Source organism: Musca domestica, unplaced genomic scaffold (genome assembly GCF_030504385.1).
Source record: "Musca domestica strain aabys unplaced genomic scaffold, Musca_domestica.polishedcontigs.V.1.1 36, whole genome shotgun sequence".
NCBI classification, from domain to species: domain Eukaryota; kingdom Metazoa; phylum Arthropoda; class Insecta; order Diptera; family Muscidae; genus Musca; species Musca domestica.
Window position 1 is genome coordinate 4,524,560 of NW_026712318.1, and position 26,388 is coordinate 4,550,947.

At 36.5% G+C, this 26,388-nt stretch overlaps 2 protein-coding genes across 10 annotated transcripts in view; one reads left to right on the forward strand and one right to left on the reverse strand.

Moving 5' to 3' along the window:
• Window positions 1-26,388, reverse strand: part of LOC101890398 (formin-binding protein 1-like) — a 225,020-nt gene that overhangs the window by 108,052 nt on the left and 90,580 nt on the right. The gene's annotated exons all lie outside the window — the stretch shown is intronic.
• LOC131803957 (serine protease 1-like) lies at window positions 461-1,597 on the forward strand. Its single transcript, XM_059125972.1, has 2 exons — window positions 461-942; window positions 1,009-1,597. The coding sequence occupies exons 1-2, from the start codon at window positions 665-667 to the stop codon at window positions 1,568-1,570; spliced, it is 840 nt and encodes a 279-aa protein (XP_058981955.1). The 5' UTR covers window positions 461-664; the 3' UTR covers window positions 1,571-1,597.

A 26,388-nucleotide genomic window follows, 5' to 3' on the forward strand; every position in this document is an offset into this window, starting at 1 on the left:
GTCTTTAAAAATCTTTGAAAAATCCACATATATTGACCTATTTCAGGTCTTTAACAATTCTTAAAAAAATCCACGTTTATTGCCCAATTTCAGGTCTTTAATAATTCTTTAAAAAATCCACGTTAATTGACCCATTTCAGGTCTTTAAAAATTCTCCATGGATTTAAAAAGAGGTTGAGGAACCACCAAAGTAAAAGATTGTTGGCTATTTTTTGGGCGATGTTTAGGAATATTTTTTCAGAATTTTCTGCTGATATTTCAAATTCCAAGTAGCGGTCTAAATTCTATGTTTTATGACATTGCAAATAATCATAAAATAACACTTGCATAATAAACCGCTACCTTCTACGTTCTATTATTTATAAAAAACAATATTTGCCAATTACAACAGGCCACGCTTTTTTGATGGTTTTGGAAAAGTTAAGACAAGATAATTCTAAAAATTCCAGTTAAAACCAAATCGATTGGAAATTTTTACAACAATGCCCAGTGATAATTAAAGATAGGATCTTCATTGAAAAAAGGAAATGAATAAAAACAAATTGAACTATTACCCACGCCATTCGGCCTAAAATCATATCTTATCATCCAAAAAAAAGTAGCAAGTTTTTTTCAAGTGGCACAATATGTGGTAATTTTTTTAGTATAAAACCCACCCCAGAATATGGGCGAAAATCAGTTCGTATTTCGCTGTTCGAAAAATATGAAATTCTTAATTGTTTTCGCTTTGGCTTTGGCCACCGTCTCTGGGGCCGCCATTGAACCCCGAGACATCTTGGTTGATACCGAGGGCCGTATTACCAATGGTCATGATGCCGCCGTTGGCCAATTCCCCTACCAAGTTGGTCTTTCCTTGAAGGTTAACGCCTTGTCTTCGGCCTGGTGCGGTGGTTCCTTGATTGGTTCCCAATGGGTTTTGACTGCTGCTCACTGTACCGATGGGTAAGTAATTAAAAAAAAACATTTTTTAAAGATTTTTAATTAATTTCTTTCTTTTTTGCCCTATAGTATCTCCTCCATCACCGTCTACTTGGGCGCCACCGTTCGTACCTCCGCCGAAGTCACCCACAAGGTCACCAAGGACGATATCATCATCCACGCCGACTGGAACAGCAAGACTTTGAAGAACGACATCTCTTTGATCAAGATCCCCTCCGTCACCTACACCAGCAAGATCAAGGCCGTTAAATTGCCCGCCATTGCCAGCTCTTACTCCACCTATGCCGGTGATACCGTCATCGCTTCCGGTTGGGGCCGTACCTCCGACTCTGCCTCAGGTGTCGCCACTCACTTGCAATACGCCGAAATGAAGGTCATCACCAACACCGTTTGCAAGGCCACCTTCGGTACCACCGTCACTGCCTCCAACATCTGTGTCTCCACTCCCGATGGTGTCTCGACCTGCAACGGTGACTCTGGCGGCCCATTGGTCTTGAAATCCAACAGTGTCCAAATTGGTTTGACTTCCTTCGGTTCGGCTGCCGGTTGCGAAAAGGGCTACCCAGCTGCCTTCACCCGTGTCACCAGCTACTTGGAATGGATCAAGGAACACACTGGTATCTCTCACTAAGAGGATTAGTTAATAGTTCATAACATAATGAGAATTGTGAGTTTAATATTTAAACTCGAATAAAAAAACAATTTTTTATAAAAATTAATTACTTCTTATGTGGAGATAATTCAATTGTCTTGGGAACTAAGGATGTCTTTTCTTTAAAAAAAAGTGTATCCTTTCACCGAAAAATTTTCCTACAGAAAAAACAACCCATGACCGAGTACTTTTTTAATATTTCTACAAAAGCCAGTAATTATTAAAAAAAAATCCGATCTGCAGGAACTGAGGATTTCTTCTGTAAAAAGGCTTTCGAGCTATAATTATGGAGTTTGAAGGATAGTTTTTTTCACCACCATTAGATGAACAATCGTGTTGTTCTTAAAGAATATTTCTTCAAGGACAAAATAAGATACAAATGTGAATTGAAACGTAATTTTGTTAAAGACGATCAGATTGTTCTCTATGTCAATCAGAACTGCAATTACGGACCTTTCAAGAACAATGATAAATTGTAGGAAATAAGAGCATTTTGTAAAAATATTTGGGGACAATCGCAACTTCAATTGCGGAACTTTAACGAATAATTTTTGAAGCTCCATTGGAGATAGATATGTCACAATTTAAAGAGTAGTCTTTCAAGGCCTCTTCGATCTAAAAACTTGAATTTGGAGACGAGTTTTTTAAAGACCCTCAGAAGTCCTAGTACAGATCTAAAAAAGGAAGACCCTCAAAGTTTTAAATGTGATTTCTTCATGCAAAATTCGAGAAAGAAAAGTAAAGAAGCGACTTGATCGAAACCCTCGATGCTGTGGCCGAAAAATGGCTCGTGAGCTGAACATATCGCAATATTCCATTCAACAAATACGCCCTGTATTTTTAAGGGGCATTCAGATCTATAATTGTGGATTTTAAGCAATATTTATTTCTAGAACCATTTTGCAGATCTATTGGTCCTAAAAAAATATATTTTTTAAAACCTAACTTTTGTTGCTTTGAGTATCGTTAAAAAATAATCTACAAAAAAATTCAAGTTGCATGGCTCCGGTGGTCCTTGAAAAATATATTTATATTTTTAAATACAAGTTTTGTGGCTCTGAAGGTCCTTGGAAGACAAGTTTTAAAAATGCGCGTTATTTATGAATGGTAAGGAATTTATGAAATGTAAGGATATTTTTAAAGGTCCATCTGCGTTATAATCATGGAATTTTAAGTTTATTTGTAAGGGGTCATCGGAGCTATAATTGAGGATTTCTAACAATATACATATATATTTCAAGGACATTTGAAAAAATCCAATTTTTGTGGCTCTGATGGTTCTTGCAAAAAATATTTTTTAAAGGCTCTAATGGTCCTCGAAAGCAAATTTAAAAATCCAAGTTATTTATGAATGGTGGATTTTTTTAAGGATATTTCCTGAATGTCCATCTGGGCAACAATGATGAAATTTTATAAATTTGTTTAAGGGGTCTTTAGGGCTATCTTTGTGGATTTTAAGAAACGTTTATGTCAAGAACCATTTGGAAGGCTCTATTGGGCCTTGAAAAAAAAAATTAATCTAACTTTTGTTGCTTTGAGCAGATTGAAAATGTATTCAAAAAATCTAAGTTTCATGGCCAGACCCAAGTTTTATGGCTATAGATAGAGACCTTCAAAGACTAATTTTAAAAATTCAAGTCATTTATGCATTGTCGATTTTAAAGGATATTTTTTAGAGGTCCATATGCGCTATAATCATGGAAAATATTTGTAAGGGTTCTTCGGAGCTATAATTGAGGATTCCTAAGAAAATATATGTTTCAAGGACCAATTTTTAGCTCTGAAGAATTTTGAGAAATATTTTTTAACTAAGTTTTTAGAGTGGCCCTTATGCAATGGAGGGTATTATTAAAATTACCATCAGCCCTTCAATCATGAAATTTTTTAAAACTATTTTCAAAGGTTATAGCTAAACCTAAAATTGTGGACTTTTAAAGTATTGTTGGACCATTTGGAAAACAATTTCCAAATATTTTTTACGGTACCCAATTATTTCAACAACGGAAAACAAATTATTTTTCTTTGCCTTTCCCAGTAGATGCAGCAGTCCACAACAAAAGTCTTTTGGGAACATCTACCTTACCTAGTGGTGGTACCACCACTGATTCTCTGTTGAGAAGCTTATGGGGCCAACCAATCAATAATTACATCCAAACGCCAACCGAGGCAAAGTTCATTGACACACCGCCCCAGCGCCAGTTGTGGTGGCGAACGATGGTGGCCGTTAAGGGAAAACAAATTAATGCCACTGAACTGCATTCGTCTGCCGGGCAGTCAGCCAGCGGAAGGGGTTCTTGACTTCTTGATTGAAGGCGGCTGACGGGTGATGGCTTCATTGCATTAATGGTCGCTTATTTGGTCAGAATGTGGAAACAAAAAAATAAACAAACATCGGCAGCACGCAAACAAATTATAAATTGACAGTGTTTTTACATTTCTCGTTGGTCGCTCAGGGTCTGGCTGGCTGGCTGACCATGATGTGTAAACACAATTTTTTTTAAATTATTTTTTTTTCTTTAAAAAAATATTGCTAATTTTGTAAAAAAGTTATGACAAACCCCTGCCATGCCATGACGTTATGCAGCACACATTTATGCAACAGCAGATGATGACAAAGGCGCCTGTCAGCGCAACAAGCTAACACCCAATGTTTGTCATCGCCGAACGCAGCTCATTATGGTAGGGCAGAAAAAAAAAAAAAAAAAAAAAAAAAAAAAAAAAAAAAAAACAACAACATTATTATGGGATCCTATTCGGTGTAATTTTTTTTTTTTTTGAAATGTCATAAATATTCAAAGCCTGCAGTGAAGGAGAGGAAAGATCCTAAAATTGTATATCTACGTGTGTGTGTGTGCATGCATGAAATATTTTATGCTTTTGACAGTTTGCGGCAGTGACATTGTTGCAGAGTGTACGTCATGACCTTTGTTTCTTTTTTTTTTTTTTTTGCCTTTTGTTCGATGCCATAATTCGCCTCACGCCATTGTTTCGTATTCTCAACATAATTCAACTCAACACAAAAAACGAACGACAGCATCGCCAATAAATGGCCATACCCTTGCAAATTTTTCACACATGTTCGAAAACCAAATTAACAAACGAAGAAGGGGAGATGTAAAATTGGGTGTGATCGTTATAGCTTAGGAGGCTCATTTATTAGAGTGCATGAGTTGTGAACACTTGTTTTTTGTGGCTACGACTAAAGAGAGAAATTTTTTATGTGGAAAGGAAAGATTTGTTTTAACAAAAATTCGGGGAAATTCCCTATCGAAATTAAATACCTAGGCATTGAGGAGCGATTTTTTTTCTAAAGAAAAAAATCCGATTTTTTCTATAAAAAATTCTTTCGCACTGAGGCCCGCATTTCTATAGAAAAAACCCTCTGAATCTGAGGAGGCACTGAGGATCGAAATTTTTAATTAAGAAAGAATACTTTAAATGTTGAAGGTCGTTTTTTTTTTTCTATAAAACAAAAAAAAATTCCAGGCAAATTTCCTATAGAAATTGAAACCCTAGGCATTGAGGAACGATTATAGAAAAAAATCCGATTTTTCTATAAAAAAAAAAAAACTTACACACTGAAGCCCGCATTTCTATAGAAGAAACCCTTTGTAGCTGAGGAAAGACTGCCTTTTTAGAAACATTCCGAGGCATCGAGGATCGATATTTTTATTTAAGAAAGAATACCCCAAACTTTGAAGGTACGTTTTTTCTATAAAACAGAACTTTATGAAACATTGAGACATTTTTTTCTATAAATAAAAAAATCTCAGACAAAAAGGACCGATTTTTTTCCTAGTCTCTGGGAACCGACTTTTTTTATAGAAAAAAAATCCTCAGAAATCGAAAATTCCGCAGCGTCGATTTTTTCTAAATAACAAAAAAAACTTAAGAAGCTAAGGACCGATTTTATTCTGTAAAACAAAAAAAATCCTCAGAAAAAAATCAAAGGAGAGAATTTTGAAATTTGGGATGAGAGACACTGATGAAGTCTGCATGTACCAAAGGTTTTTTTTTGGAAATTCGAACTTTGAGGTTACGAAAAAATTTAAAATGGTACCATTTGGTACTATGTGAACGGATGGAGAATCAAGGTTGTAAGTTAGATATATGAAGACGGTTTTGGAAATGTGTACTTAGTATGCGAACTGCACTAAATGGTACTAAATTTGGATCAGTTGGGCTTAGGGTGAACGGATGAAGCTGGCATCTTGAAATCTTGCACTGGGGTCCCTGTTGGTGGTAGGTTTGTGATAAAGTGATAGATTTGGAAATTTGTACTACAAGTGCACGAAATGTATTAAATAGTACTATATTTGGTACAATTTGGTATTGGGAGAACAGATAGTGCTTGCAATCTGAAATTTGGTATTAGCGTCGTTGTTCAAGTGTAGCCTGGACATATGGAGGTGGTTTCCGAAATGTTTACTATATTTGTACGAAGAGTACTAAATGATACTATATTTGGAATTAGCTGAAGGAATAGAGATAAAATTCTGAAATTTGATGATTTAGATGACTGATGATATCACTGATTACTGATCCGTGTATTTGATTTTGCTGTGGTTTGGAAATGCGTCCTATAATTGTACGAAAAGTACTTAATGGTACTAAAATTGGTTTTGGATGAGGGAAAAGCCTGCAATTTATGAAATTTGGTATTGAGATCCCCATTGGTTGTAGGTTTGTGATAAAGAGGTAGATTTGAAAATTTGTACTACAAGTGCACGAAAAGTACTAAGTAGTACTATATTTGGTACAATTTGGTATTGGGTGATCATAGAGTATTTGAAATCTTAAATTTGATATTAGCGTCGCTGTTCAAGTGTAGCCTGGACATACTATGTATTTGAGATTGGGCGGTGGGTTGGAAATCCGTCCTATAATTGTACAAAAATTACTAAATGGTACTTATGTTGGCCGCAGACAATGGACATTCCAATAGGACTCAGCACCCAAAAATGGTTACAAAATGAGGTTCCTAGCTTCATATGCAGCGCATAATGGCCACCAAAATCTCCGGATACCAATCCGTTGGACTATTGTGTCAGGAGTATTTTGGAAAGCAAGGTGGCACTAAAAAACACCAATGTGTCGATAACCTCCGGCAAGAGGAAATGGGCCAAAATACCGCAGAGCAATATTCGGGCAGCGTGTGACGGTTTCATTGACCGTTTGAAGGCCATATTTAGTGCAAACGGTGACCAATTCGTGCAAATTTAAACTTATTCTAAAATTTGATGCTATTTCCGACATTGTTTGCTTTCATTCAATAAAATTTAAAAAAAAAATGTAAAAATTATGGCGTTTGACCTTGTTGCAGTTTTTTTATCTCACCCTGTAGTTTAAGTAATCATAACGAAAGTTAAAATATATTTTAATAAACGAACATTGAGTCAGGATATACATGTGTGGCCAAAACCGACAGATTCTTTTTAATCTGTTTTCATAAAAAAAATATTTTTTCAGACCTTGAGGGCCGTGGGTCCGACTGATACTTTTTAATCAATTTTCATAGAAAAATTATTTTTCAGACTTTGAGGACCGTGGGCTTCTAAAGAAAATCCCTCAGAAACTGACTGATTATTTTTATAGAACAAAATTACCGATCTCTCACATTTTATAGAAAATAAAATTGTCAGACAAAAAGGACGGATTTTTCTCCATAGAAAAAATCCTTAGACACTGACGACATATTTTTTCCTATACAAAATTTCTCAGCCATAGGAGATTTTTTTGTAAAAAAAATTCTCAGAGCTCCGTTTTTTGTGGAAAAAAAATATTTAGATACTGATAACTTATTTTTTCCTACAGAAAATAATCTAATGTTACGGGGACAGTTTTGTTTATACTTAGAAATACCTTAAAATTTTCAAATAGATATAAATAAAATCGAAAAAAAGATATGTAAGATATATTTATTTCCATCATACTTACTATTATAAGTTTTCATCTATAAAATGTGTACATACCTGAAAAAAGGAAGAAAAAAAATAAATTAGAGAAAATCTTAACAATTCAAAAAAAGACCACATCACTACAAAAATTCTCCAAATATTAAATCAAAATCTCTCACAGTCTGTCAAAAGAGATGACATCAAAAACCAGAATTGCAAATTATTAAGGAAGGCTTTGTTTTGTTTTTTTTTTTTTTTTTTCAAACTAGAGATGAAAAATGTTCATTCTCCAACCTCTTTTTAGTCTCGACCAGCTGCCAACATCTTTTGATGCTGTTCTCTCTCCAATAAGTCGTGTCAGACCGCATTTTATCTGCATGGTTGTTGTAAAAGAAGTTGTAATTAACAAAAAGCCGTTACTTTATTGGCTTACAAAACGGCCCCACCACAAAGTTATGGTTGGTTGATTGTTTGGTTGGCTAACAAGCTGGGTCTGATCTGGATGCTAGTTTTTTGGCATTTATGCAACAAAACTCATTAGTCTTCCATGAATGACAATCTCAATAAATTTGTATGATGGCAATAAATTTTGGTTGCAATCGATCATGTTAGAAGATGGAGATGATGAAGATGAAGAAGAGAGTGTCATAAAAATCAATTGAAAACTTCTAGTGGGAAAGGAAGGAAGAAATCGAATAACAAAAACTATTTTAGTTCACTTCTAAAACAATTCTTAAATATTAGTTTAAAAATTTCAAGATTGACGCCAAACTCTCTTCAAACTTAAAACAAGTAAAAAAAACATTAAGTTCGGCCGGGCCAAACTTTTAATACCCTCCACCTTAGGGTAAAAGAAACATTAAAAGAAATGTGGCAAAAACCATTAAAATGCCGATTATGGGGAGGTACCGTTATATGGGGGCTATACCAAAACGTGGACCTATAATTACAATGTTTCGCCACCGGAGCTGGAACCCATTATGACCCACAAATACCAATTTTTAGACAAATCAGTGAAAAAATGTGGCAAAAACCATCAAAATACCGAATATCGGGAGGTACTGTTATATGGGGGCTATATCAAATCATGGACCCATGCATGCAATGTTTCGCCACCGAAGCTGGAACCAATTATGACCAACAAATACCAATTTTCGAACAAATCCCTGAAAAAATGTGGCAAAAATCATCAAATTACCGAATATCGGGAGGTACCGTTATATGGGGGCTATACCAAAACGTGGACCTATAATTACAATGTTTCGCCACCGGAGCTGGAACCCATTATGACCAACAAATACCGATTTTCAGACAAATCCGTGAAAAAATGTGGTAAAAAAACTAAAATACTAAATATCGGGAGGTACCTTTATATGAGGGCTATACCACAACGTGGTATAGCAGTTCGTATTAGGTCTTTTTAGTACTCAAAATGTACAATTAGATCAGTTTGACAAAATTTTTCAATCCAAACTCCATACATCGTACTAAATTTCCCGACTGTCAAGGTTTTATATTTCGGAAAGAATGACAGGAAAATATTAGCCTTCCACATCCAAATTTTCTGTCCAAAACTCCAGAATGTAAACACCAGGAACCAACAATGGCCTCAATATAAAATTTAAGAATTTGAAAAGTCGATTCCTTCACCCAATAGCAAATTTAGTAACATTTAGTTTGTATATTAAAAATTAGTACCGTTTAGTACTTTTCGGATAATTTTAGTACTCATTTGCAAAACCTATTTTAATTCTAGACACCCACAGTTCACGGTTTCAGTTCTACCTCTTCATTCAATCCCAAATATAGTTCAATTTAGTACTTTTCGAACTACGCTTTTACAAACCCCTCTCCATAAAAAAATAGGATTCAAGGATTCAATAAAGGTACGAATTTGCAAAACTGCCACCAGATAACTCAATACCAACTTTCGGAATTTCAGCTCTATTTCTTCACCCAATACCCAATTCAATACCATTTAGTACTTTTCGAACAATTATAGTACACATTCCCTAAGTCACCTGCATATCTTAACCACGGACACCAATAGTGACATCTATATCAACTTTCACGATGCCAGATCTATTCCTTCAGCCAATACCAAATTCAGTACTTTTAGTACAATTGTGGTACACATTTCCAACATCATCTACATATCTCAATTACAGGTACCAACAGAGAATCTAATATCAAAGTTGAGGATCCCTATATCAAATTTAGTACCACTTAGTACTTTTCGGACAATTTTAGTGCGTATTTCCAAAATAAATTCCATATCTCAATTCCAGATACCAATAGAGAACCAATTATCAAATTTGAGGTTTCCAGCTATATCCCTTAACCCAATACGCAATATAGTGCCTTTTAGTATTTTTCGTAGAAATATGGGACGCCTTTGCAAACCACCTTCATATATCAACCTTAGTTACCTAAATATAAAATTTCAGAATTGTATCTCTATCCCTTAACCCATTATATAATAAAGTACAACTTTGTACTTTTCATAATATCAATTATGGTACACATTTCTTAAACCACCTCCATTTCTTAACCACAGACACTAACAATGACTTAAATATCAAATTTCGGTATTCTAGCTCTATTCCTTCACCCAATACCCAATTTAGTACCATTTAGTACTTTTCGTACAATTATGTGCACATTTTCGAGATCCCCTCCTTATGTCTAATATCAAATATCCTAATACCAAATTCCATATTTCAAGCTTGAGCTGTTCCCCCAATACCAAATTGTACCATTTATAGTACTATTTAGTAATCTTGAGTAGACATTTTCGCAACCTTCTCTTTATCACAAACCTACCACCAACAGGGACCACAATAAGAAATTTCCAAATTCGAACTTTATCCGTTCACCCTAAATCTGCCCCAAATATAGTACCACTTAGTACAATTCCAAAACCGCCTTCATATATGAAACTTACTTTCCATCCTTGATTCGTGTACCAAATTTCAAGTCTTTAGCTTTATCCCTTCACTAAATGGTACCATTTTAGCAGTTTATTACCATTTTAGAATTTTTCGTAACCTTAAAGTTCAAATTTCCATAAACCTCTTAGTACATCTATCCTGCACGCCATCAGCGACTCTCATTCCAAAATTCAGAATTCTACCTCATTTTCTTTCTCCAATAAAAATAATTCATTTTTTGGAACATTTCGTAACCTTTAAGTACGAATGTCCAAGAAACCAGAATTATTACAAGCCTACGCACCAAGACTGACCCTCGTGCAATTTTCAATTTTTAGTACATTTCAGTACTTTTTGTACCGCTTTAGTATAAATTTCCAAATCCCAGTCATATCCCAGGCCTACGCGAAAATACTGATCCTAGCGCAAATGTCAAAATTCTAGCTTTCTCTATTCTCTATTAAGAAAAAAAAATTAAGAAAATATTCTTAAAAATGTCTTAAGAGAGGGGTATTTCTAATACATTCATGTTTTTGGTTTTAAAAGCCATGAGACACCTTTAACATCCTTAAATATATTTTTGAAAGTCCTTGGATAAACTCTAAAAATAGCAATCCGTAAAAATTCAGGGTGAATTCAGTCTGAAACTTCATACTGCTGTCATTTCTAAGCCAATCGTCCGACTGCTGTTAAAATTATTCTGGTGACAGCTCATTATATTGTTTACAAGCGCACAAAAGCATTTTTGTGAGAATTTTCGAGAAAAAAAATTATTCGTGGTGGAATTTAAGCGTGATAGTGTGATATCTTTATATTTGGCTGGAAAACCACAAGGGGCAATCGTTAGAGCACTCCAGCATTTAAATGTGAATATATCTTTTGTGTTTCGTGCCATCACTTGTTACCGTGACACTGGTAGCGTAGCCCGACGTCAAAGAAGTGAACAGAAGAAAACAGTAAGATCTGCAGAAATGGTTCGAAAAGTAATGAAGCGACTTGATCGAAACCCGCGTCGCAGTGGCCGAAAAATGGCTCGTGAGCTGAACGTATCGCAATATTCCATTAAGCAAATATTAAAAAATGAGCTCGGGGTGAAGCCATTAAAATTCCAAAAAGTGCAGGAACTTACACCGACATAGAAAGAAAATAGACTCAAAAGAGCTAAAGGGTTGCTTCGCTTGGCCGAATTTGGTTTTCTGATGGTCCGTTGAGAAAACATTCGTTGTCCAACAGATTGTAAACAAATAAATTGATCGTGTTTACTTGCCAAAGAGGTTAGCCGCAATGTTCACCTTCGGTTGGCCAACAGAACTCAAGCGCCGGCCATGGTGATGGTGTTGGCCGCCATAACAGCCCATGATCGCTCTCCGCTGGTATTTATCAACCGTAGCATCAGAATAAATAGCCAATATCATCGCGAAAATATTCTGGAGGGTGTATTAAAGTCTTGGGCACGCAAACATTTTGGCCGCAAACCTTGGACATGCCAACAGGACTCAGCACCATCGCACTCAGCACGTGCCACCAAAGAATGATTACAAAATGAGGTTTCTCGCTTCATATCCAGCGCACAATGGCCACCAAAATCTCCGGATACCAATTCGTTGGACTATTGTGTCTGGAGTATTTTGGAAAGCAAGGTTGGCACTAAAAAATACCAAAGTGTCGATCACCTCAAGCAAGCGCTTCGCCGGGAATGGGCCAAAATACCGCAGAGTAACATTCGGGCAGCGTGTGACGGTTCCATTGGCCATAATTCGTGCCAATGGTGACCAATTCGAACAAATCTAAACTTATTGTAAAATTTGATATTATTCCCGATATCTTTTGCTTTCATTTAATAAAATTTTAAAAAAGTGAAAATTATGCCATTTGTCTTTGTTGCAGATTTTTTATCTCACCCTGTATATCTGGTACTCCAGGCTCATATCAAAATTTTCTAAACATTATCACATCTCTCACATAAGGTGAAGGAAGTAGTGGCACGTCGCAATATTTATATCATATTTACTTTGGTCCGATAGGAAATGAACAATTTTGACCCATTCCTTCAGAAGCTTCTCCATAGAGGGCCGACAATTTAAAAAATCATAACAGAAGTAAAAATATATTTAAATAATCGAACATTGGCTGAGGGTATACGGCAAAAACGACTGATACGTATTTACTTGTTATCGTTAAATTTGTGGTAACATTTAATAAATTATAAAAAAAAATTTACTTTTCCAAAATTCGAAGCAGTAAATTCATAATCCAAAAATATGTATTTATTATTTTCAACAAAAAGAGGAAAACACCTGCACAGTTAAGCTACGAAAATTTCCATGGAAAATTACCACTTTCTTTGTGCATTAAAACTGCAATTATTTTAACACTTCAAGCAACAATAACTGGCGGCTAAACATAAAACGAGACCTACAAAAATGGCCATAAAATATAATTTCAAAAAGAAAAAAATAAATCTAAGACTAGTCATAAATGTTATTGCAAGCTACAACAGTTAAGGAGAGGAACGGCTTCCTCCAAAAAAATTATGTGCATTAAACAAAGAGAGCTGACAAAACCATAAATTCTTCTAATTCTATTTATGGTGGTCAGCTTGACTGCGGTAGGCCAATTAATTTTTTTTGTGCACCATAAATTATAAATGTTCTAGGAAATCCAAATAGCTTCAAGCCTGTCACCACGAGATCCAATTTTGGTGTTTTATACGATAATAAAATTTATTTGAATTTTTAAATCGAATTTTTTTGCATTGCCATAATTTCCAGGAGCAATGGATTAATTTATGTGTCATTTTCAGTAACTTCATGCATGCACACCATGTCCATCATAATCGCTTTTATTCGAGAGCGTTAGGTGGTGCTGCTGGTGTTCATTTTATTGACATTCATTCACAAACATGGCATTGGCGGTGTGCCGTGTGCGCGACATTAGGTTAACCTCAAAACGTGCACATCAAATGTTGGCCATTCGTATGCAGCCATGCCAGCCAGCCATAAGTGGCAATGGCCAACTCCTCTACTAGCGATAGTATTTTTATCTGCATACCAAGTAATGAAGGCAACAATGTTGTATGAGGCGCATGGGCAACCGAGTTGGGCCAACAGTGGCGGCCAATACTGGAGCTGAATTCTAATGAAAGGTATTAAATTTCCCTTTCATTTTCAGTTCGTCGTAGTTGGCTCAAAACGTGGAATGGAAGATAGTGTTTGCGGAAATAAATTCTGCATAAACCGTTAGGAATTTAAAAGAGTTATATTCTTTTGAATTAATTAATCATGAGTAAAAGTCTACAAACCCTAATTTAAAAAAAAGTATTTTTGAACTTCTCTTGAATCTACAAAACTAGTAGAAAATCAGTAAAGAAAGTCTTAAAGTCAGGCGGGGCTGACTTTATGATACCCTACACCGCTTTGCATATTTAGTAGAGCTTCACATAACAATTAAAAGTTTTTGTGGGATAACTAAATGAAACAAGCTATGATTGCCGACAAATTTGTATCTTTTCAATTGGGGCTGGTATTGTCCATTTGGCGCACAATTAACTTGAAATCGGATAAAGGGGAGCTATATATAAATCTGAACCGATCTCGATAAAATTATGCAAAAATATTTTTGTGCTGTATTTGATATATTTCCCTGAATATCGCTGTTACGGAGTGCATATTACGGCTGTGGGTAACAAATACAATAAATCGGATGAACAATATATATGGGAGCTATAGCTATATCTGAACCAATTCTTTTTTTTTCGACGAACTAACTTCTAGACTAAATTCGGTTGTAAGTGCCAAATTCCATCCCATTTGGTCTAATATTACACGTTTGGTGCGCAATAAAAGGAAAATCGGACGAAGTTATATATGGGAGCTATATCCAAATCTGAACCGATCTCGATAAAATTTAGCAAATGCATTTCTGACCTGTATTTGATATATTTCCCCAAATATTGTTGTTACAGAGTGCATATTACGGCTGCGGAGGACAAAAATAACAAATCGGATGAAAAATATATATATGAGAGCTATAGCTATATCTGAACCGATTTCGATCAAATTTGGCATACTTATTTTCGAGCCTAATTTGGTTGTATGTGCAAAATTCCATACTATTCGGGCTGATATTACACGTTTGGTGCACAATAAAAGGCAAATCGGACGAAGATATATATGGGAGCTATATTTAAATGTTGACCGATTATCTCCAATTTCAATAGGGTTCGTCCTTGGGCCAAACAAATGACTTGTGCGAAATTTCATCTCAATCGAATAATAAATGCGACCTGCATTTTGTTTACAAAAATACATGGACAGACGGACCGACGGACAGACAGATAGACGGACGGACATGCATAAATCGACTCAAAATGTGATTCTATGCTGATCACCAAAAAAACTATGGGTCTATCTCGTTTCCTTTTGCCTATTACAAACAAGTGCACAAAGACATAATACCCTGACCACCTTGTTGTGTAGGGTATAAATATCAAGTTCGACCGGGTCGAACTTTTAATACCCTTCACCTTTTGGTGAAGAAAACATTTTTATATAAAAGTATCTGAATTCAAACGTGTTCCATTTTAAACTACAAATGCCAGTAAGACCGTTTGGATAATGCTGCTACACTTTTCAAAATACCATAAAGGGGATGAGGCCGTTTTATGGGAGCCATACCAAAACGGGAACCTCTGTAGACAATTTTATACTTCAAGGATTGCCACCTGCCAAATCTTCTTAAATACGAAATTTGAAACAATTTCGTGGGTGAATGTGACATAGATTATCAAAATACCGAGCATCGGGGGCATCGTTATACGTGGTCCTCAATTTTCAATGTTCTACGCCGGAGCGATATTCGATATTTTGATGATTTTTGATTTATGATATGATTTACGTGGAAAAATGTGGCAAAAATAATCAAAATACCGAATATCGGGATGTACCATTATATGGGGGCTATACCAAAACGTGAACCTATATATACAATGTTGCGCTACCTGAGCTAGAACCCATTATGAACTACAAATTCCAATTTTTAGAAAAATCCACGGAAAAACGTGGCAAAAATCATCAAAATACCGAATATCGGGAAGTACTATTATATAAGAGCTATACCGAAACGTGGACCTATATATACAATGTTCCGCCACCGGAACTAGAAACTATTATGACCTACAAATTCCAATTTTTAGAAAAATCTGTGGAAAAACGTGGCAAAAATCATAAAAAATACCGAATATCGGGAGGTACTGTTATGTGGCGGCTATTCCAAAACGTGGACCGATATATCTCATTTTCAATACTAACCTTTCTAGGCACAATAGCAACTACTGTGCCAAATTTTTTAGAACTACGGCACATAATGTGGACTGTATCACAGACAGACGGGCATTGTTAAATCGACTTAAAATTTCAAGCTGATTATGAATATACAGGGTGATATAAAAAAACTGCAGCAAAGTCAAACGCAGATTTTTTTTTTTTTAATTTTATTGAATGAAAGCAAATAATGTCGGAAATACCATCAAATTTTAGAATAAGTTCAGATTTGTTCGAATTGGTCACCTTTGGCACGAATTATGGCCTTCAAACGGCCAATGAAACCGCCACACGCTGCCCGAATGTTGATCGGCGGTATTTTGGCCCAGATTGGTGATCGACACTTTGGTATGTTTTAGTGCCAACCTTGCTTTCCAAAATACTCCATACACAATAGTCCAACGGATTGGTATTCGGAGGACTTGGTGGCCATTGTGCGCTGGAAATAAAGCGAAGAACCTCATTTTGTAACCATTCTTGGGTGGCGCGTACTGAGTGCGATGGTGCTGAGTCCTGTTGGTATTTTCAGGCTTTAATACAACCTCCAGAATATTTTCGCGATAATATTCGGCATTTACCACGGTCGATTAATACGAGCGGAGAGCGACCACACCATCACCATGGCCGACGCATGAGTTCTGGTGGCCAACCGAAGGTGCACATTTTTGGCTGGCCTCTTTGGCAAGTAAACACCATCATTTTGTTTGTTTACAAGCTGCTGGACAAAGAATGTTTTCCCATCTAAGAAAACCAAATTCGGCAGTTCACCACTTTCAGCCAAGCAAAGCTCTTTGGAGTCTATTTTCTTTCCGTTGCGGTGTAGGTTCTTGCACTTTTTGGAATTTCAATGGCTTTAATCCGAGCTCATTTTTCAATACTTGCGGAATTTCCTTAAATTATTATTTGTGTCGCTCACTGTTATTTTTTAATTTTATATTTTTATTATAAATACAATAAACGTATTTTTATGCGTTTTGATATCTTTTTAATTTTGATCGTCTGGTTTTGTTTTGTATTGCATCATTTTTTCTTTACAAATTCTCTTTCAGTACGTTTCTTTTTGTGATAAAAAAGTACGAGTATGACACATTTTTATTATCGTCGACAACTGGTTTTCTTTTTATTTTTTCATTTCCTTTTTTCAATTTTTTTTTGTGGGTTTCCTTTCAGCAGATAATTGTTGAGAGATTTAGCGCAATATTTCGCTTTACTCAGTTTCAAGACTTGACCATAATAAATTCCATGGACATGCTATAGATTCGAGGACGTTGCCAAGATTAGGTAATAGCATTCCTTTATCCTTAGAAAAATATTTTCTTGTTGCAAAATTGTCAGGCTTTATCCCTTTATTGTTGTTTTTATAAAAACAACGTTTGTTTATTAGTGGAGAACGATGGTAATGTTTAACAGGGGGTAAGGCAGGGAATACGTAGGTTTCGGAAAGAGGCACCAATCCTCATCAGTTCCCTTGTTTTTTGTCTGGGATATTCTCCCCAGAAGTTATTTTAAAAATAACTTCTATGACAAAAAACATTTTTTACCCAAGTGACGAGATCGAAAGCTCAATAGAAGAGAAACCAAAGAATTAAATAAAACTAAAATTATTTTGGAAAGTCTTCTAAATCTTACAACCGCACTTCTACCGCAATATTAGGTCTAAGATTTAATGTTGAACATATTATATATATATATATTGTGAAAATAGTTCATAAAATTTCGAATAAATTATTTTAATGTGCTATATGAATAAATTCACATAAAAACCTTAATAATCTGCATTGTCATCTTAAAAGGTATTCAATAACAAAATCGTAATTTCCTGTAAAACTTATCGAAATTAGGATGATGTAAAAAATTGCACCCCTACAATCTAAGAAAAAAGTTCATACAACTGTTGTGTTTTATGAACACATTTCATAATAATTATTTTATTCCATAGAATTCCACACAGATTTAGAAAATCAGTGGCATAATTCTCGAAGGCTCTGTATAAACCTGAAAATAATGAGATTTTGTGAGAAAAGTAGACATAAAGAAAGAATTTTTATATTTTAAGAATATTGTTCATAAAATGTGTTTTTAATGAAAACTCTCCATAAATCAATGATATAGCCCGCTGGGCTGTTTTTCCTTATCAGGCCAGTTTTGGTAGTCGGTCATTGGAATTCATTTAAGTAAAACTGAGATAATGAGAAGAAAATTATATTCCGGCATTTTAGGATTGTGATGAGTGATTTATGAAAAAACAAACAAGTTAAAAAGCAGTCAATTCGGCCGGACCGAACTGTGAGTAGCCTCCACCATTTGGAACGAATTTAAAAATTTTAAAAAAATAAAATTCGTTTAAAAAATTCTGGTAAAATGTTAAAAATACCACATATAGCCGTTATATTGAGCGAGAATATAGGGAGGCAGCGTTATATCGGAGCTGTGCTAAGACCTGGCCCTGCATAGACAATTTTCTGTCACAGGCTGTTGCATCCATTACGAACTTCAAATACCACATTTGAAACAATTTCGGAGAATAATGGTACCGTCCATCTGGCCCATTTACGAACTTAAGCTGCCTACTGGAAAAATAAACATGTGTGCAAAATTTTAGCCTTCTATCTCAATTCGTTCGAAAGATAGCGTGATTTCAACAAACAGACGGACATCGCTAAATCGACAAGTGGCTATTGTTAAGAGCACTCCAGCATTTGAATGTGAAGAAATCCTTTGTGTCTCATATCATCGCTCTTTACCGTGATACTGGTTGCTCAGCCCGACGTCAAGAAAGAAGAAGAAAACATCAACATCAGCAGAAATGGTTCGAATAGTAAAGAAGCGCCTTGATCGAAACCCGCATCGCAGTGGTCGAAAAATGGCTCGTGAGCTGAACGCAATAGTTCCTGGTGGCAATAGTGCACCTTCGGTTGGCAATATTCCATTCGGCAAATATTGAAACATGAGCTGGGGCCAAAGTTATTGAAATTCATAAAAGTGCAAGAACTTACACCGCAACAGAAAGAAAATAGACTCAATAGAGCTAAAGAGTTGCTTCGCTTGGCCGGAAGTGGTGAACTGCCGAAATTTCTCCGATGAGAAAACATTCGTTGTCCAGCAGTTCATAAACAAACAAAATTATCGTGTTTACTTGCCAAAGAGGTCAGCTGAAAATGAGCACCTTCGGTTGGCCACCAGGAACTCAAGCGCCGGTCATGGTGATGGTGTGGGCCACCATAACTGCCGATGGTCGCTCTCCACTCGTATTAATCGACATCAGAATAAATGCCGAATATTATCGCGAAAATATTCTGGAAGGTAGACACGCAAACATTTTGGCCGCAGACTTGGACATTCCAACAGGACTCAGTAGCATCGTACTTAGCACGCGCCACCCAAGAATGGTTACAACATGAGGTTCCTCGCTTCATTTCCAGCGCACAATGGTGTCTGTAGTATTTTGCAAAGCAAAGTTGACACTAAAAAATACCAAAGTGTCGATCACCTCAAGCAAGCGCTTCGCCGGGAATGGGCCAAAATACCGCAGAGCAACATTCGGACAGTGTGTGAAGGTTTCATTGGCGGTTTGAAGGCTCATAGTTCGTGCCAAAGATGACCAGTTCGAAAAAATCTAAACTTGTACTAAAATTTTATGCTATTTCCGACATTTTTTGCTCTCATTCAATGAAATTTAGAAAAAATGTAAAAATTATGGTGTTTAACTTTGTTGCAGTTTTTTTATCTCACCCTGTATGGGAAATATACAAAAACGTTCCTACGACAGGAACTAAAAGAGTGCTGGAAAAAAGTACAATCTGCTCGTTTTTGAACTACTCCCAGGAGTGCTCTGGCTCGACTACAAGCAAGTATCATTCTTTACTCGAACTTGACCGAGTTTTTTGGAGGTCTGCTTCTAAGTTAAGGGCTGGAATGTTTTAGATGGTGAATATGCACTTTTGATTTCATTAAAAACTGCAGAGACATTTTAAGAAAATACTTTTTTTCATTTAAGGTGTACTGTTAAAAAAGGCCTTGCTTTATGAACACTGTTCATAAATTAATATCCATTAACGAGAGAGAAAGAGATAGAGGGAGAGAGAGAGTAGATGGGAAAGAGAAATGCATGAATTTATGTTACTATAGGGTTGCCCATATTCGACGGACCCATCTGGCAACGCCATAACTTTTGACAGAGATGTCACATCGCTTAACGACATACCGCGTTTGAAGCGTCAGTCCAAGCAGATTTTTACCATGAACCAATACACGCCACGCGAGCGCGCTGAAATAGTTGAAATTTACAAGAAGTCAATTGTGAAAACTCAACGTGCTTTTAAAACATTAAAAATGTGAGAAGTGCGCCTTCTAAGAACACCATTAGGCGTTTATACGAAGGTAAGGCTCTTTCTAATCCGAAGAGGCCATATAAAAGTCGACCAAGGCGATCGGCCGAGAATATCGCTGAGGTAAGAGCCAGTGTTGAGAGGACCCCAAGGACATCCCAAAAACGCCGTTCTCAGGAGTTGGGCATGGCTCGGTCCACTTTACAACGGATTATTCGCATTGATTCGCATTTGTTCCCGTACAAAATTCAATTGACGCAAATAATGTTGCCTGCGGACAAGCATCGTCGATTGGAATGGGCCCAAAGGGCCCAAAGGTCCGTCGAATATGGGCAACCCTGTAGATTTAATATTTTATTTATTTCAACGCTCTTGCCTCATGGAAACTTCTTGCATTCTTGAATAAAATAACAAAAAATAACTGCCGACCACTTACCGACAGTATTCACTCACTGCATTATTCTCCTATTCTTTATATCCATTCTCCAAGTAATCACAAAAAAAGTGAAGTGTATATTCATGATTTACTACGACAGCACTTTACAGTTTCAATTGCAATACCAAAAAAAACAACAACAAAAGAAAACCGAGAATAAAAGAAGAAAGTGATAAGAAAATTAAGGAGTCCACTAACTACAAAAAACCACTCAATTGCCGGACAATGAGCAGTGGAAAATAATCAGCCATTATGGTTCTCCCAAAGAAAACGATATCCATGTGGGAGGGGGGTGCCGTGGTAGGGAAACGATAAAAAGTGAAATATTGTCATATCAGACTTTATTGAAATACTGACGACGGCGTGGCCATGATGAAGATGGTGGTTGTTGGCACAAGAAGTGCAACCAACATACAACAACATATTTTGCAGAAAGGGCGACAGACGAACGAACATACAGACGGAGGAGGACAAAAATAGAATTGCCAATGAAGCAACAACAATGGCTGGCAACAACTTGTTGAGAGACACAGCGTTTGTTGTTCATGGCAACAGCCAGAAAAAAAATAGCAGCGAATTCAAGAACCTCATAATTACCAATCTGACCATTCGTTGTTGGCTTCCCGGGGTTGGGTGGAAGGGCGTTTGAATTTACTTTACTGCAACTGCTGGATCATACATGAAAAGGAAATGCAGAAGTAAACCTCACTACAAACCTAAGATGCTGCAGCAAAATTCACAAATGAGATAAAGTCTAATTGAGGGGAGTAGTATGGAAATTGTGGGGACATTGAATATATCAAGGTTCGCGTAAGCTAGAATCGTGGATGGAACAGTGTTGGGTTGTTTGTTCGGGATACCTAGTAGTATTTTGTTGTTGCAAAATGGTCAGGCTTAATCCCTTTATTGTTGTTTTCAAAAAAACAACGTTTGTGTATTGGTGGAGAACCATGGTAATGTTTACCAGGGGGTAAGGCAGGGAATACCTAGGTTTCGGAAAGAGCCACCAATCCTCATCAGTTCCCTCGTTTTTTGTCTGGGATATTCTCCCCAGAAGTTATTTTAAAAATAACTTCTGTGAAAAAAAAAACATTTTTACCCAAGCGACGAGATTGTAAGCTCAATCGAAGGATTTTTAGAAATATTTTTCCAGGAATGACAGAAAATTAATATTTCTTCGAATGGACGATTTTTTTTAAGCGCCATCAGAATACAGGGTTGCCCACATTCGACGGACCCATCTGGCAACGCCATAACTTTTGACAGAGATGTCACATCGATTAATGACATACCGCGTTTGAAGCGTCAGTCCAAGCAGATTTTTACCATGAACCAATACACGCCACGCGAGCTCTCTGAAATTTACATTCAACAGAAGAAGTCAATTGTGAAAACTCAACGTGCTTTTAAAACATTAAAAAATGTGAGAAGCGCGCCTTCTAAGAACACCATTAAGGGTTTATACGAAAAATTTTCGACTGGTAAGGCTCTTTCTAATCCGAAGAGGCCATATAAAAATCGACCAAGACGATCGGCCGAGAATATCGCTGCCGTACGAGCCAGTGTTGAGAGGTCCCCAAGAACATCCCAAAAACACCGTTCTCAGCAGTTGGGCAACACAGCAACATCAACAGAAATGATTCGAAAAGTAAAGAAGCGACTTGATCGAAACCCGCGCCGCAGTGGCAGAAAAATGGCTCGTGAGCTGAACATATCGCAATATTACATTCGCCAAATTTTAAAAAATGAGCCCGGGCTAAAGCCATTGAAATTCCAAAAAGTACAAGAACTTACACCGCAACAGAAAGGAAATAGACTCAAAAGAGCTAAAAAAGTTGCTTCGCTTGGCCGAAAGTTGTGAACTGCCGAATTTGATTTTCTCCGTCTCCGATGAGAAAACATTCGTTGTCCAGCAGTTTTTAAACAAACAAAATGATCGTGTTTACTTGCCAAAGAGGTAAGCTGAAAATATGCACCTTCCGTTGGCTACCAGAACTCAAGCGCCGGCCATGGTGATGTTGTGGGTCGCCATAACAGCCGATGGTCTCTCTCCACTCGTATTTATCGACCGTGGCATAAGAAAAAATGCCGAATCTGGAGGGTGTATTAAAGTATTGGACACGCAAACATTTTGGCCGCAGACCTTCGACATTCCAACGGGACTCAGCACCATCGCACTCAGCACGCGCCATCCAAAAATGGTTATAAAATGAGGTTCATCGCTTCATTTCCAGCGCACAATGGCCACCAAAATCTCCGGATACCAATCCGTTGGACTATTGTGTCTGGTGTATTTTGTAAAGCAAGGTTGGCACTAAAAAAATACCAAAGTATCGATCACCTCAAGCAAGCGCTTCGCCGGGAATGGGTCAAAATACCGCAGAGCAACATTCGGGCAGCGTGTGACGGTTTCATTGGCCGTTAGAAGGCCATAATTCGTGCCAAAGGTGACCAATTCGAGCAAATCTAAACTTATTCTAAAATTTGATGCTATTTCCGACATTTTTTGCTTTCATTCAATAAAATTTAAAAAAAAAAAAACAAATGTAAATTTTTTTTTTTGCGTTTGACTTTGTTGCGGATTTGTTTTAACTCACCCTGAATTTGTGGATTTTTCGAGGACCATCATTAAAATGTAATCGATTTTTAAATATTTTTTTTTTAAAATAGCCATAAAATGTGCTCTTTGTAATGGAAATCTGATTGGAGTTTTTCTGTTAATCTGTCTCTCTCCCTTTTATTTCCGATTTCAGATCGTCTCCATGGTGTTGCTACAAAACTATTTCTTTTATTTATTTTTTTTTTAATATTTTTTTTAACCACCTCAGATGGACGTGAACATAGACTAGCGGACGTACAGCTCGCACCCAAAAACATAAAAATTCAAAGTTACTGTGTTAGTGTGGCCGAACCAGATTGAGGCTGGTCTGGAAAAATGATGATGATGATGATGGTGGTGACGACAAAAAGAAAAATAAAAATAAAAAACACCAACAACATCGACATAGCATTGGAATGACTAAGTAATAACCAAGCCAAGATTGGGGAAAAAATGTTTGCAGCCAGATCTGGTTAATAGACTGGCTAGTCTGGACATTATCGGTTTCTTTTTTTCATTTTGTTGTTGTTTTCAAATCATTTAAAGCTACTCTGAGATATTTAGTTTTTTTTTTTATAAAAATACACCACCATCACCCAACTCCGAGACACAGGAGGGGAAAGGAGCTTTATGCGGTTGGAAACTTTAAGTGTCTGACCCATTGTAAAGTTATTGTTGTTTGTTTTTTTATCGCATCCATGTGGCTCGTTTGCTGTGAGACCAATCCAGAGGCTTTGTGGCAATTGTTGCATACCAGCTTCTGCGTGGCTAGTTGTTCGGCCTGTTTGTCGATACTTAAGAATGCTGTTGCAACAGCAACAACAACTAATTTCATACTCTGCAACATGACTAGAAAAATACCAAGCATACATAGCAACGACTACAATGTGGCAGCAGCAGCTGGGAAATACCTGCCTACTAGCCTGCCTCTATGGCAAATGTTTGTTGCATATTGTTATAAATATTTAAATACTTATTGCAACAGTGTTGCATATTTAGCGTTTTTTTTCTTTTCTTTCTTTGGCCATAAATAACTCGTGCAGTATTTGGTATTTGGATGCTATTGGAAGTAGAATTTATGTGAAGATATTGGAAATGTTGAAAGCTTATATAATTTGTCTTTACATTGAGGAGGATACATCGGCGGAATATCGTGTTATTCTTTTAAGAAAACAATAAATATGGATAATAAACATTTCAAATAACTATTAAATGAAACAACATTGAATTGAAGTTAAAGAGCGCCGTTGCTATTTCCTGAGAGGCTAGATTCCCATGACTTAATAACTGCATTAAAAATTTAAATTAAGGTTGTCATGTCATAAAAAGCAAAGATTTTAGATGCTTGGTCGTTACAAAAAATAGTTTTAAGCATTCACCTTATTTTTTATACCCGCAGCCATATGGCTACAGAGGGTATATAACATTTTACAAAGTTAAAATGGGTCTCATCGAAATAGCGATTTTAGACTGGTCTCTTTGGACCATATCCATTTCAGGACATCTGGAGTCGATGTAGGGGTGTTCGTCCGTCTGTCCCTCTGTATGTCTGTCTATTTGGCTGCTGCTGCGTACGATAACTCTCGAAGGGAGTGTCCGATTCGGTCTAAATTTGGTACATCGTAATATTATTATCAAACTTAGATCGATTTTGGAGATGGACAAAATTGGTCCACTCCTTCTGGTACCACCCCTACAAAAGGTTAACATTTTCAATGAAAAAAATTTAACTCATAGCAAGAAAAAGGATCATTCGATTTTGTGCAAACTTTGCATATCCCAATATTTTTATCAGTGCTAGGTCGTTTGCAAAAATGGACAATATCGCGCCACTCCATCAAGTACCTCCTCCACAAGGGGTCAAAATTTTGAATAATTATTGCGCTCATAAAATGTGAAAAAATTCATATTATCTTCAAATTTCGCACATCCCAATATTTCCAACAGCACAAGAACTGGTATGAAGAATGGATAAAACGGACCAATCCTGCTGGTACATCCGCCACATTTTTTAATAACTAAGATTTTTACATTTTTGAATAATTACAACTCTCATAAAATGCGAAACAAGCTTCCGATTTTCTTCGAACTCCACACATCCCTATATTTCTATCAACACAATATCCGGTGTGAAGATGGAATATATTGGTCCACTTCTTCTGGTACCTCCCTCACAAAGGTTCTAAATCTTGAATAACCAAAAACGATCATAAAATGCGAAATACGTAACCGATTCTCTTCAAATTTTAAACATCTCAATATTTTTTATTAACAAAAGATCTGGTGCGAAAATGGGAAATGTCGGCCTGCTCCTTAGGTGTCTTCCTTACAAGGGGTCAAAATTTTGAATAATTTAGCTCTTTTAAAATGACAAATAAGCCTCCGATTCTCTTTGAATATCACATATTCCAATATTTCCAACAACTTTACATCTGATATGAAAAAAGGATAGAACGGAGCGGGCCACTCCTTTTGGTACCTACCCCACAAAAGGGTCACAATTTTAAATACCAAAATTTGCATAAATTGCGAAACATGCATCTGATTCTTTCTAAACTTCAGACATTCAAATATTTCTACTAACACAACATCTGTTGCGAAGATGGTAAAAATCGGCCCACCCCTTCTGGTATTTACCCCCCCCCCCCCACAACGGGTCAACATTTTAAATAACCATAACACTCAGAAAACACAAAATGAAGATCCGATTACTTTCGAACTCGGCTCATTCCAAAATTTGTTGCAACACAAGATCTGATGTGAAGATGAAATATATCGACCCACTCTTTCTGGTACCCAACCCACAAAGGGGTAGGAATTTTGGATTTCAATATACGCGAAATGAGCATCAGGAGGTTCCTTTCAAACTCGAGACAAAACAACATCTGGTGTGAAGATGATAGATATCGACCCTCTCCTTCTGGGACCACCCAACAAAGGGTCTAAATTTTTCATTCTTTTAAATTTTTCTTAACAAGTTACGATTTTTTTTTTACACTTCAAATATACTTTCTCATTTGCACATCCAAATATATGTATCATTGAAAATGAAAAAAATAGCAAAGACACAAACCAATCTAATATTTTATGCGGTTCAGAAAGGGTTAATAGAGAGAGATATATATACAGAGCTCTCTCTGAGAGATATGAAGATATAGAGAGAGAGAGAGGTCGAGAGATATATAGAGGGAGATAGAGAGAGATATATATAGAGAGATGTGTTTGTAGAGAGATATATAGAGAGATAATTTGAGAAAATTACAGGTCTCGAGGAGTACTCTCCCAA